Source organism: Cinclus cinclus, chromosome 2 (genome assembly GCF_963662255.1).
Source record: "Cinclus cinclus chromosome 2, bCinCin1.1, whole genome shotgun sequence".
NCBI classification, from domain to species: domain Eukaryota; kingdom Metazoa; phylum Chordata; class Aves; order Passeriformes; family Cinclidae; genus Cinclus; species Cinclus cinclus.
This window is the reverse complement of record NC_085047.1, coordinates 40,481,024-40,495,799: the sequence shown is the minus strand read 5'-3', so window position 1 is coordinate 40,495,799 and position 14,776 is coordinate 40,481,024. Positions and strand designations below refer to the sequence as shown.

The window sequence follows — 14,776 nt, the reverse complement described above, 5'->3', positions numbered from 1 at the left end:
TCCTTAATATCACTTCTCCACTAAAGTTTTTGGCGAAGGGTCAGGGCTCCTTCCTCCTAATAAGAAGCCATTTTGCCCGTTGCTCATTAAGTTTGTTAGTTGATGCATGATGGAAGGCAGCTCTCATTGATGTGGGCCCTCCTTGTGTTGGCTGATAGAGTCTGAGGCTGGAAGCATGACTGGGTAATAAGCTGAAGGGATCTTTCTTTTCCAATTGACAAGTGGTGACTGTATCTCCTGTGAACTGTAACGTACCCTGAAGAAGACCTCAAGGCCAAACAGTTTGATTTGCAGGAGCAGAGAAACAGTCTAAGTATTTCCTTATTTTCCAAGTCTGGATGGAAGGCTACTGTCTTTCTCCAACGATTGAACTTTTGATAACAAAGTGTTGCAGAGGGGAGGAGTGCTTAGGCAAGTAATGAAAGCCCACATGTGGGCATGGATATGTGCTCTAATGAGCCTACAGAGCGACAATTTGGAAGCAATGCTGAGCAGAATACCAGGACCAAACTGCTCTCAGCAGTCTTTCCTTAGGTGAAATCTGCTGTGCTATTGATCTCTAAAAGGCAAATCAAATAACAGCAGCCACATTTTTAAGGATTATGAGTTTCCTGTGCAAGACAGTATGTGTTTTTAATACCTTAAGCTGACTTACGAAACTGGTAAACAATGGGGAGGGTGGTATTGGATGACCTCTTTTACATGCCTGATCATCCTGTCAGCATTTATAATGCATTTGATATTTCCTTCTCATCAGGCTAGGATCAGTTAAGCAGTCCTATTTCCCAAAGCTCAGGTTGCATTATGCTTTGTTCCACATTTCATGGTAATAAACTTTGACATAAATTTCTGTAGGTTTCACACAAAGTGATTGTTAATTTATTCATGGTTTAAAAGGATCAGAAAGAAAGAAAGAACAGAAAAGACTCCTCCAGAAGACAAATACACAGCTTGCATGATAAAAAAACACAGATCTTTTATGCCTATTTGTTTTGCACACAGTAATGACTGCTACACTCTGATTAGCAATCTTGACCTAGTTAAAATGCTATTGTTTTTCTGTGTTCCTATTTTTCTAAAAGACTGTGACTAGCCATGATATTTTATAATCCATTGGATGTAAAATCTGCATAAAAAATATAATTATTGTGCTTCAGCAACCTGGACCAAAGCCCTGACATTATGTTTCTAGGCACTACACTGTGAATAATATGAATTCATTTTTAGGTTGGTATGTTCAGTTGGGAAGATACATAATTTTTCTATAAGCAAAGGTAAATTTTGGGATTCCTAACATACTGATTGTTATTCCAGTCTTGTCTCAGCTAATGAAAATTAAGTGGATACTTGTCAGCCAAGAAACATCCTTATTTGTTGCTATAAATTCAGTTTTAGTGGCACTAAGCATTACCGTAAACAGGGAGGGTAAGTTGTGTTGCCTCTCAGGAAGCTTTATAATTGCCAGTGGTACTTATGTTGATGCCTTGGGTTGATCCCCAAGGATCAACCAGAGTCAGGATGCCACTGCAAGAGGCCGGACACCCAGATCAGAAGAACAGGCACGGGCAGTGGGGAGATTTGGGATGGGTAGAGCAAAGTTCTCATGGCAGTAAAACCTTGGTCATCCAAGTGGTCCCTGGAGCCGGTTAGCTAAATAGGAGGGGAGTGAGACAAAGTGGAGGTGTGCTGTCTCAAGCTGCCGTGCTCACTGACAGTGTGGGGCTGAAGGCACCTGTGCCTCTTCTTCCCCACGTTCAGAAAGAACAGTTGGTCCCCTTCTTATGAACACAGGGTGGGCAACAGAGGACAACTGGAGTCGAGCCTCTGCACTCTGACTGGAGCAAGAAACAGCTTCTACTGCCCCTGCACAGCTCTTTGCACCCATGGAGGAGCCACCTTGTCCCAGCCATGGTGCTGTGAGGACACACCAGCTCTCAGGGCTGCTTGCCATTGGGTTCAGTGCCCAGGGCTTCCACTCTGTCACTCAGTCCTGCATGAAAAATTAATGCTGCTTACCAGACCAGCATCATGCAGCAGATTGGACTTTGTCAACTCAGAGTGCTAAAATCTCTCTGAAGACAACTGTCATGCTTGCATCCTTAGCCACATCAGGTAGATGCTGCAGTTGAAGACAAAAGATTAAAAATAAATATACTTGTGCAGTGCAGAGAAAGTAAAGACTAGAAGGGCCAGGAAGAGGTTCTTAGAAGAGGATCACACTACTGAGATTTTCAGGAGAGACATCAGGGTGAACCTGATTCTCCTGGGTGTGGGAAGGAGGGGGAACAATCAGAGCCAATGGTTTTCAGATGGGTAGAAATAGTGGTAATGGGAACCCTCAAAATTGAGTCTGTAGTCAGAAATGGGTCTTGAGGGTGCCTGTGTGATTGTGGCATTAGGTCCTGTGGTAGCCCCAGAGACAGCATCCCAGAGATGGCCCCTTGTTATCCCTGTGGCAGCTCCAGGGTGCCTCTGTGGCTCCGAAGCTGGCCCTGGTGTGAGTCCCCACGACCATCCTGTCTGGCTAAAGGGGTAAGAAAAAATGGAGAGTGGCATCTGATCCTCCTGTGTGCTGGGAGATGCCTGCAACAGGCAGGCTTTGCACTGGTGAGCCCTGGTCCCTGCCTGGAAAGGTGCTCCCCAGCTTGGCACAGCTCTGAACACTATAGGAGGTGACACTGCTGGCAGCAAACACTAGGAACCACTATTTTGAAATTGAGAGTTGCTGTCATTCAGAATCAGCCTCTAAGCCTCAAGGCTGGCTGGCTAGGTCCAGCCCCGCAATGCAAAGGTGCTTTCACAGCATAAATAAGTATAATTCAGCATCTTTTCCTCCTTTGGAAGGATTTTTTTTCCAATTTTCATTATTTGAATATTTTTTCATATTTTTCCTGTAATTCCTTTACCTTTTTGCTTCCCCAGCTACATATGGAGTATTTTGTTTACAGTGCAGCCATAGAAACAGTTGACACATATTGTGAGAAAGTCTAGGTAATCTAAAATGGACCTTTTAAAGTGGATTTCTTTGCTGCTTCTACATTAAAAGCACAAAATCTAGAGCTGCTTTTTCTATAATCAGAAGTCTCACTCCAGAGGAACTGCTAACACTGCCACACTGCTTGCTTCACAGTATGGGATTTCAGTCTGTAGCACCTTGGGAGTTTCATCCCTGTTGTTCCATCACACAATGTAAGAACCGCTGCAGACCTTTGTAGGAAATTGTGAGAGTCGGGAGAACAAAGGTGGGAGGAATCTTCCTTTTATGCCTTCCTTTAAAAGGCTTAGTGGGGACTTGAGACTATCAAACTGTGCTATTTTCTCTGTAGTTTCTTGGGGTATTTTGGTGTTTTGGCCCAGTCTTAAGTGTCCAGCTAGAAACATTTCAAAATGACAGTCAGATACAGCACTAACATCTCTGTACAAGAAGGCATTGATCTTCAGGCACTATGGAGTTACTTGGGCCAGTCAGAGGGACAGCCTGTGTTTTACTTGTCCTGAGAGCTGTAAAACTCAGAGTGCTGCATGGTTAGTCCAGGAGCTCTGTCGAGCACTATGCTCCTTCCTACACAGTGTTAAAAGGCATAAAGAGCGATTTCTAAAGGAAGTCAAACTGCAGAAGCTATACAAAATGCACAAAAAATAAGACTTTCATTGAAAGTTAAACCTGATGGACTGTATTATTTCTTGCTGACACAGACAATTCTTTTCTTGGCTATATCGGATAGACCCTGTGGAAAGAAATATAAGAATACACATGAGTAATGTCAGAAATGCATCAGTGATGTGACAAAAATATTGTTTGATATGGATATTTTAGAGAAAACAATCCCTAAAAATTCTCATTTAGAAGCTGTGCTTTTGCACCTTTTTTTTTTTTTTTTTTTGTTTCCATTTTCTGGGGAGAAAAAATTGAGCTAGGAAAAAAAAATCAGCTAAATCCTTACATTTAGTAAAAAAATTCAACTGAAAGAAAGGTGAAGCAAAAACCTTTCTGTTTTTCCTAAAGACAAATTATTTGATATATGATTTGTTGAGCTCTAATTATTAGCTCAGTGGATCATGTGCTGATTTAGCTTGGTGTCAGAGAGCATTAGAGAAAAAGCTGCCTCTCTTAAATTCCTTTAAGACTCTGAATAACTTTTAACTATAGAACTTATAAATATTATACATGTCCCTCTGCACAGGACACAGTATCACACCAGGTCATTTAGATCAAGTCACCTCTAGAGTTTGCCCTGTGCTGTCCCCAAGCATTTTATCCAGGAGCAGTGCTGGGCCGTCTGGCAGAAATGATCTCCAGAGGCTCAGTTTTAACTTCAGAAGATCAATCATCCAGCACTGCCTTGCTCTGAGTGTGTGAACTCACACTGACTCACCAGAGCCTGCTCAGCAAAAGGTCTCACAACAGCACATGCTGCCAGGAAATGCTTGTACTCCGTGGTGGTTCACCCAGTGCTGCCCACCTACCTGTGGGATGGAGCTGGGCATGGAGGGTCCCTCCTCTCCCACTTACTGGCATGTCACTCGTTTCCCATCACAGGACCTTTCAGTATTACACAGTTCAAGCAGTTTGAGATGTGTAATTGCAAGCCTTTTTGATCTGAGGAATGTGCCTCTGTGTGTTATAGGCACTTGTGCTTTATGTTTCCTGACCCAAATCAATCCTAACTTGCAAAATGAAAGAGATGAAGCCTGAAATCTGGCAAGGGCTTTTTGTTGTTGTTGTTGTTGTTGTTGTTTTGTTTTTTTTGGTTTTTTTTGTCCTTCTGAAGAGTCTGTGCTTTGCAAAATGGGCTTGAGCACTGACTTTTAGTCAGTAACTGAAAAATGTGATTGCTAGAACAATGCAAAGATTTCAGTGATGGAACCCTGTTCCCTTCCCTTCTGCAAACAAGAAGAGTCATAATGCTGGGGCAGCAGTGGCCTGCAAAAGACAGTGTTCAGAGAGGCTTGTGATGGATGCTGCTCATCTTCCTGAACAAACACAGACCAGTTCCCTGAAGCCCTTCCCCCTGACATATAATTGGTAATAGCTCAGTGCAAGAAGGTAGAGGAGGCTTCATCCCTGGGCTGCTCACATCTTTCCCATACCCTCTCCCTCCATATCCTGAACTCATGGATGAGGTGAAATCAGGACCTTTCAGCAGCCTCAGTGAAGTCCCCTGAGTTCCCTGCACCTTTGCAGCCTCACATGCTCCCATTTCTGCCTGGACATCTATTGACTGATGGTGTTTTCAGCTTCCAAGGGCTGTGTTTGCAGGGTTTTGGGGAGATGTGATAAGTTAACGCTTGTTATTCTTTAGAAATGTACAGTGCCCTTTTTAGTAGGTGCTTGAGCAGATGTCATGAAACCAGGAGCCCTCCAGGCCACATTAAGGGAGGGCGTGCTTGGTTAAGAGATGAGTCTGGAGATCATGGTTCTCTGGCTGGCTCTGCTTCTGACTTGTGTGTGGCAAACCACTTCCCAGCTCACCCCCATCTGCTCACCCACCTCACCCTGCTCTCTGCTAGAAGTTACTTCAAAGGCAGGAGAAAAGCAGATACTACACACAGCACAATGTAACACCTGCGTTTTTATTTGTGTCAAGAAAGCTTGGTGCAGGTGCCCTGAAAATGTGGGATTTTTTTGAACAGCTCCCTCTGCTTCAAAATATCAAGCAAACCCAAATTAACTCAGAAAGTCATATTAACCACATGAAAAAAATATAGACATGCAGGGAATGTACTCTTCATTATCTGTTCAGCCTTTCTGTCAGCAACACATCTGAAAGCAAAATGTGCTGCCAAGTCATGTATTCTAATGACCTGTGGACTTCCCCATTTCCCAGGAAGATGAATTTGGGTGTATGAGCATGGTTTCTAATAAACACACTGACAGCAAAGATGATGGTAAAAGGAAGTGCAACTTACCTTTTTTTTTTTTGTTCCAAAGGAAAGTACAGTGACTCATGTGTCAGAAGGAACATGCTAACTCAAGACAGTCTGTGCTCTTTGCAGTGACCACCCAAACCTCTCCCCAGTGAGGAACACCCAATGACAATTAATTACTTTATAAGTAATTAATAATTAGTAATTAATAAGTAATAAGTCTGTGGACTTATACAAGTAGGCATCAACATGCTTGTCCTAATGAAAACATGAATCTGTGATTTCAAAGCAATGCTGGAAAGTTAACTTGAAATTTGAAATTGTATTTTCAGTGTCAGAGAAATTACAAACTTTATTTTTAAGGGCTAAACTCAGTGACCTGATGATGCAATGGAAGAATAAGTGGGTTTGGAGGAAACATGTATTTCTCAGTTAAGCTCTTTTCAAGCTATTAATTGGTATTCACAACAGAATAAAATTTTTCACATCTGGAGTTTTCTGGAAAGAGCTTTTACCTATAGGTAAGCCTGAAACTAAGGGGCCTAGAGGCCACAATAGAGTAGGTGCATGCCCATGGATTTCTGTACATGAAACAGCATGATAAAAATAATGTCACTGGAAGGTCTCATAAATCATCCTTCCTCACTTAACTGGAAAATTATACTTCTTAGCTCTCTCTGCCCTTCGCAGCTTCCCAAGGTATCAGAATTTGTACAGGCATTATTTTCTCACTGGCACACCCCAGTATTTCTCAGATGTCATTGTCCTGATGCCTCCGAGGTCATGGCACTTCTGCCCAAGTGCAGAAAGGCAGAAGATGAGCTGTGTTTCACTGCTCAGTTTCCTGGCATTGAAACAGGAACAGTGTGTGTGGGCTCTGCAAGGGCTGCATGTGCACATGTCTGCTCCTTGCTGCATGCCCCTTTGGTCATGGAATCATTGAGGTTGGAAAAGACCTCTAAGATCAAATGTACAGGGCTAAATATAGGACAACTGCCCTTGTTTAAAAGTGGTCTGTTTTTTTATGAACTGTGTTCAAAGCAACTCTTCTTGAGGGCATCTGCATCTTACTTGAGGGTGTATGTACCAAGTCCAGACTGTTCAGCTCATGGGACTGACATCTCTGCTTTTTTTGTGCATGGGGTGGGAATTTGTGTGTACAACTACAGCAGATGAGTAGATCAGGCAGGCAGAGCCATGAACCTTTTTTTCCTTCAGCAGGCCCACAGGGCTGGCGAGCAAATGGAAGTATCACTGTAAATATTCAAGGAAAAGGAAACAGAGTTACAATTCTCAGAGCAGTGTTGAGTGGACTGTATGTTTTATAAGAGATGTTTCAGGACATAAAAAACAAGGGCTTAATGTATTAACATACATCTTTGGGAAATAATCTGGCAGTATATCATGGGCCAGACTCTTGGCTGATACAACCTAACATGGCTCCCATGAATTCATTCCCAGTTTTCAACCAGTTAACATCTAACATTTTTAATTATACACGTCTCTGGCCAGTATAAACCTACATGAGCTTAGGATGCCTGGACCTTGTGTGTGCCATTATAATGTGTTCAAGGACTTTTGGACTCTGCAGGTGTCAAAAATGTTCTTTTTGATCACATACCAGAATCAGGGGAATGAAAACCTGAAGTGCCGGATAGCCACAAGGGCCTATTTCATGACTGCATTTGTCTCTGTCGTCTAAAAGTACTTTGGGTTTGTCTGGCACAGCTATATAGGAGTAGATCCAGAGCAAAGAGGCTTTACCAGCTACAGCTCTGGCTACCCCCTCCCTCATCGCACCTGTGAGGGAAGGGTGTCTGTGATCAACACAAGGCAGCAGTGCTTGAAAAATGCTGATGGCAAGGGTGGTGATGGCAGGGAGATTCACCACTTAAAGCCTCTCTGCTTGCAGTTCTGCACATTGACTAAAAGTTCATTGACTAAAAAAAGCCCAGAGAAGCTTTCTAAACTAAGCAATGCTTACCTATCTGTTGCCTGTTGCCTTTCAAGCAATTAAATTATTTCTTTGGTATCATCTAATGATATTTTTTTGTCTCTGCTTCTTTCAGCTCCAAGGCTCCTTGAAGAGAAAGTTGGTGGTAAATCTGTCGCCTGTCAACAAGAGGCCCAATGGTGTTTCAGAGAGCTCTTTCCTTGACATGAAGAGGGTAAGAGTGGGTAACAATATCTCAGTGGGACAAGGTGGACAACTTGTTAACAATTGTCAAAGCCAGTCAATGTCAGGAACTATGGCTGTGGGGCAAGGATCACAAAGAAAGGCCAGCAATCTATCAAACAATACCCATGCTAGTGGGAATGACATGTTTAATATGACTTTGAAAGAGGTAAAGAAGGAACCGGGAGAAACGATGTCCTGCAGCAAACACTTAGACGGCCAGACATCCCATGAGAACATGTTCCCTAACAGATATGGGGAAGAGTCATGGGACCAAATGGATCTTGAACTTCAGGAACTGTTTAATGAACTGACTAACATATCAGTGCCACCCATGAGTGATGTTGAGCTAGAGAATATGATAAACGCCACGATAAAACAAGATGAGCCATTCAACATTGACCTTGGGCAGCAGAGCCAGAGGGGCCCTGTGAGATCTCTGCAGATGGATAAGATGGTGATAAAAAGTGAGTATGCAGCAGGCATGAATCAGGCTCCTGTGGGCTCCCCACAGATGAGGCCTTCTTCTACAGGTCCAGCCTTCACTATGGCTACCACTGCCATGTCTGCCTCTTCACCCATCCCCTCGGTGCCTCAAACACAGGTGTCACAGGTTTCTTCTGCGTCCAGTCGGCCATTGCCTAACTGGCAGGAGGTGTCTCATGCACAGCAGCTCAAACAGATCGCAGCCAATCGGCAGCAGCATGCTTTGATTCAGCAGCAGCAGAACCAGACAGCCAGCTGGTCCACTCTGTCTCCATCAGGACCTTCCCCTGGACCCTTTGTGCAAGAGAAAATCCCCAGTCCCTCTTTCCGCCAGCAGCAGTTCAGCCCACAAAGCTCAGCAATGCTTGGGGTGCCAGTGAATGGAAACCAGACAAAAGGGATGAACAACTATGTTTATAAACCTACCACTCCCCAGAGCAATCCCATGGACATAATCATGCAGCAGAAGCCTCAGGACCTCAACAGAAACTTTATCAACAGTGCTCAGCCACCTCTAGAGCAGCATCATGGCAACACAAAGCCTTTGTTTCACTTTAACTCAGAGCAAACAAACCAGCAGATGCCTTCAGTTTTGGGTTCCCAAAACAAGCCTGCCCTTCTGCACTACACCCAGCAGGCACAGGGTTCAGCTCCCGTGCAGCAGCCACAGCAACAGCAGCAACAACAGCCGCAGCCGCAAACTGCTCAGCCTCTCCCAAACCAGTCTCTCCAGAGGCCACCTAATGTAACCCTAGCAATGCAGCAAAAAATGATGCTTCAGAAAATGCAGCAAAGCCAGCAAATCTCAGGTTTGCAGTATCCAGTCTCTCAGCAGCACAGACAGGTAAGACAAATTCCTCCTCCTTTGTTACAGAATCATTCTGGTCCGAGTAATAAGAAGGCTTTTCCAGCCTGGCCTCATTCCTGCAGGAGATGTGTCCTGGTGGCACTTAATAACCTCCTCAGCATGCATTTCTGCAGAGCTGGTGATGGCACCTATTTAGAATAGGTGGTTTAGCACCTCTTCAGGTGTATCATGGATGCACATTTAGAAGAATTTCAAGAAGCACATGCTCATAACATTTCTCATTAAATGGAATGAATATGTCACTGCTATATATTATGTAGATACTTGCCAGAAAGGTGAGATAGTAGGTCATATGTATTTTGGACTCCTGTCTACGTTTTCTAGCTTACAAAAATCTAGGCTCTTGTGAAAGTCAAAATTTTAATGAATTCCTATGTTATCTTAGATAATTTGTTTTACAATGTTAGTTTTTATGCCATCATTTTCCCCTGGGAGGCAGGGTTAGGAAATTCTGTTTTTAGATATCTTTTGACTGATATGACAAAAAATACTGTTTGCACATTTGCTATCACTCTGGCAAAGAAAAATTAACATTTATCTGTGAGCTTTATAAACACCCATCACACTTCTGGGAATATTCTGTGGATAAAATGCATGCTTAGAGATGAAGGAGAAGGTTGTCACAGATATGTCTACAATTATATTTCACGTGACCAGCTCCCACTGTGTTATCATGAGACAGTATAAGATCTGCTGTTGTAGCTTAGTTGAGCTATGCCAAGTCTCTGTGCACCCAGGTCTCACATCCCAAATTTCAGACCTGCCAATCTTAGTGAGAATGTGCAGGCTCACCATACCCCAGAGTCTGGAAACCAGGTGCAAAACAAGTAAGACATATTTGGAATGTTTAGGCAGCCCTGAGTAGTTTAGTTGGGATTTCATCTCAACCTGTTTGAAGATATGGAATTGCAGTATAGGTGTGGAGATCGTCTGTATATGTGAACAAAGGTATGAGAAGCTACTTAAAAATGAAAGCCTAAGTCTACCGTGGATTCCCAGAAAATAGCACTGTGAACGAATCATTCTGAGCTGGAGTTTCTTCACCAAACTGGGTGAACAGGCTGATGCTTTAAAAAGAGTAAATACAGTTGTATGCCTTTCTCCTTTTAATTCTTTTAAATTTCCTGACTGCCTAACCTGACTTACTGACTTACTCCAGCAAGTCCCTTAGCAAGAGGTACCAGGTGAAATATATGGGCAGGTGTGAGAAATTGCTTTGTTGAAAGATGCTGTAGAACTAGCGTTTGCAGGATGCAAGCACAGTTTTGCTGTTTTACAGGAGGTGTCTGCAAGCTGTTCCTCTTCTTCTTGAGCCACCATGTGCTCTCTTCTTAGGTGCATTTCCCCATTCTCTTAATAGACTGGCACACAGATGAATTTTAACAGTTCCTTCTTTCAGCCATGATGGACCTTCCAGCAATCTGTCATCACAGGGGAGACAGGCAAGACTTCTGCAAACACTACTGTTTTTCTGAAGAAATCTGCAAGGTCACATTCTGGAATGGCACAGAAGTAGGAAAGCAACTCTGCTTGAGGTCAAATTAACTACTAGCTCTGTGTCCTCCTGGGCTCCTGCTCAGGGAGGCCAGCCAACAAGATGGGACTTGGCACTTTGGCCCTAGCAGTACTTGTAAGATTTACCATGAGTGTAGCGGGATTTCTCACCTGTGCAACCACAAGGTCTTTGGTTTAAGAAACCTGTCCCAAGTGAACTTTGCTGACTGCCAAACTTTAGATACTACACCAAGGAAGAGGTTTTGCCTGTCATCACAGATTTCTTTCTGCAAACTAGTTTTCCAAAGTTTCTTGTCATCTGACCACTTCCCACAGCTGTTTCTGCAAGATGTGGCTGCCTGGCCTACAGCACAGTTGGGAAGCTTGGAAGCTTTTTAGACACAGGTTACAGGGTTTTTGCAGTAAGGACGCTGTTTTTTCTATGCTCTAGAGAGATAACTGAATTTTTTTAGAGATCCTTAGCAGTTGTTCCTAAGTGCTAATGAAGTTCAGAGCATCAATTATGTCTCAATTAGAGTATTTTGTAGTTGCTGGGACAATACTTAGAAATACAATTGGTCCATAAATTACAGGGTTTTAAAACTGTTTGAATGTAACTGTTTATCTGACAGTATTTATGAGTTCTGTGGACCCTTTAGCACCTGCCTGCACTGCTGCAAGAGCCCACCAACCCCTTGGACAGGGTCTGCTTGCCACATAAATCTGGATATTACATCAGAGGGGGACGAGACACCACTAGTATTATCTTCCAGTAAAGACAACAAAGGTCAAAGTGACCTTGTGGGTTGACTGCTGTTCATTTTAGCAATAGGGACGTCACCTCATTTAGGCTGCACGGTCTGCTTTCCTGAAGGATCATCTCCCACCTCTGAGGATTTCTAAACATCATTAAAAGTAATGCATGATTAATTACCAGCAGTTACTAATTAACTTCATGATTAATATTTATTTTACTCATGCTCTATTTCTGCATGAGATTTGATTCTGCTTGGTATCATTCAACTCCTCAGATCATTATAGGACCATCTCACAGCTCGCTACAATGCTTTGTAGCTGGAAATGTGAGGGCACATTCATAAAGGACTACTGTGACACTGCCATCAGAAATCACTGACTGGAACACTGTAAACTCACATTTTTGCCACAACTAGCTCACCCTCTGGATTTTTGCTCCCCAAGCTTTAAGATCAACAAAGCCCATCTGAGCTTGGTTTTATCACTCCAAGCTGGCTAACTGGAATGTAAGGTTTATAATTTCCCTGCTTGTCATATTCCCTTTGTGTCAAATAGAAACAAATTTACAGAGGGATTTGCTAATTAGATGTCTTTTGCCTCTAGGGAAAAATCATAAAAATGATGGAAATCATCTTGGTTTCCTAGAAGGTTGATCTGAATGAAGGGTTTATTTGCCTCTCTCCTTCATTCTCCATTGTTCTGGGAAGGATTCCTTTCTATTGTCTATCTGAATGCAACATACACATAGTCATGAAAAAACTCATAGAAATTAAACACTCTCTTTGTTTAGGAAATAATTAAAAGCTCCAAACTCTATACAGGTTTAATCAGGTTTATAATACTTCTATAGAACCTCAGCTGAAAATCTGTAACTGGGCCTGGGTAGAAGCCTAACTTCTCCCTTTTGAAGGAATGTAGTCCAGTCAGTGAAAAATGCTTCTGAGGTAAGACTTACGATTTTTGAACTGAAGAATTGATATAAATTTCACACACATGTTCAAAGTTTTTGATCAGCCATTATATTTGCTCAATAAGATCTATTAGTTTTCTGTGAAGAAGTAAAAAAAAACAAAAAACCCCAAAACAACAACAAAAAAGCAAGTATAAAATATTATTCGTCCTCTTCTGGTTTTTGACTTAAAGCCAAATTAAACTCAAGGATTTCAAGCTGAATTTTTCTTCAATTGTTTTTATTGAACTTCATTTGCTCAAGGGAAGGGAGAATAGAAGGCTGAGCTCATGAGAACAGGAGCCCTAACAGAGCAAGGCACTCCATCTGCTACATGTAGGCATGTGTCCTATTTAGTCTTGGCTTTGGAGGCAAGGACAACACAAAGGATCGTGAGAGCTTCACCCCCCACTTTACATGAACAACTAGTAGTCCATATTTTTAAGGCTTTGGAAACATCAGTGTAGACACAACCCACAACAGTGTTTGCTTGTGGAGAACTCAGGGCCTTGTTAGTCCTTGTCCCTTAAGAATTGCTTTGAGGATGGGATCACCTTCTTCTTCGTATCTCTACACCCTTTTTCAATAACCCAAGAATTGTGATTAGTTGCAGTTTAAGGGGTGGTGCTGGTATTTGCCCTTACTTCTCCTAACTGGAGCATGCCTTAAATCATTTTCTTTACCAGATCTTAACAGGCTCCTTTTAAGTCCAACCAGTCTTCCTTCCTAGTGAATACTGAGCAGTCCCTTCTCCAGTACCAGCTCCTAGCATGTTTTCCCTGTAGGGTCACTGATCAGCACTGCACCAAGGGATGTGCCACTGCAGAGGAGCTCCGGGTGCTGATGTGACCCCCTCCCCCCCTCCTCCCCTTGCAAACCATTCCATTACAGCAGTCCTTCCAGTGCCCAGAGCTTAATGAGCATTCATCATCTGAAATATCTCCAAGGGACAGAGATGGTATTTCAACTAACCTGGCAGCTCTGCAGAGATCCTGAAACAGATTCTCCTTTCATTTTCTCCAGTGTAAACCCAAGGAAATTTAATTTATTTTCAGGAGAGTGTAATTGAACTCACAGCAGCATAGTAAGAAGCAGGATATGGCCTTCTAGCTGTTTTTTGGTTGTTTTGGTTTTTTTTTTAAAGCATGGGCACCGTGTGGATTCAATTAAAAGTATATGTTAAACTCTCAGATGATTAGGGTGCTACGTGGGGAAGAAGCACCAGGACCAAAAGAACTAATATCTTTTCTGAAAGTGTAGATATAAAAAAACCCTCTTATTACCATTCACTGCTGAGTAGTAACTTATATTTCTAATTTAGCCCCTGAAATTTCTCAAAGAAAATGTATCTTCTTTATTAAAATAGTATTTTCTTAAACCTCTGTGTTTACCACTATGGAAGAAAAGAACATATTTTGGTGAGACAACCTCTCTCTTTTAAAGTGTGAAGGTAGTATTTTACTAACATTTGTGAAATGAAGAGAAAAAACCTAGAGTAGCTTTTGGTAATCGGTACAAACCAGGACTTGAATCTGACTTAGATCATAAATAACAACGATTCCAGGCTTTTGGAATCTGTAATAATAGAAACTGTTCCATAGTGTAAGAAAATAACAATGTGACCTTTCTCTCAATGCTCTCTATAAAAATAATATTTGGATGACAGCTTTTCTTGATAGCTTCATTTTGGTCACATTCCCTTGTACAAGGACTTCTGAATTAAATATTCTGGATACAAACTTGAGTATGTCCCAATAACCACCATCAATTGCAGGGTCATAGCTGATTTATGAGCATGAAACCAGAGAGAAAATACCTTAAGTTCCTGTATTGTCATTATGGACAGTTTTCTTGGTGGTGCCTTATATCATTCATGCTAGTTTGCTGAACAAAATACATACACAGTCCCACTGCAGACAGTCAGTCCCTGAGGATATTGTAATTCAGAATCTCAGAAACACTCCAAGTTCCATAAGGTTTCTTGAACTCTTTACATAAAGCATTTACACTGGAAGAATAGTAGATTATTTTCCATGGTTGAATGCTTCTTGGTTGGGTTATTTGGGAGCTAGATGAGATAGTTCCTGAGGTCTCTTTCGAACTGCTTTTTGAAGCTACTTCCATGAAAGTACCAATGGAAAGAATTTGATAGATAGGAACTTTTCCCTACCTGCAGGTC

General features: G+C 42.3%; 1 protein-coding gene across 1 annotated transcript in view; it reads left to right on the top strand.

Moving 5' to 3' along the window:
- The window catches only part of MAML2 (mastermind like transcriptional coactivator 2), a 206,860-nt gene that overhangs the window by 137,223 nt on the left and 54,861 nt on the right, over positions 1-14,776 (top strand). Inside the window, exon 2 of the mRNA XM_062514439.1 lies at positions 7,938-9,374. Within this exon, the coding sequence (XP_062370423.1) occupies positions 7,938-9,374 (1,437 nt within the window). The remainder of the gene's footprint in view (positions 1-7,937; positions 9,375-14,776) is intronic.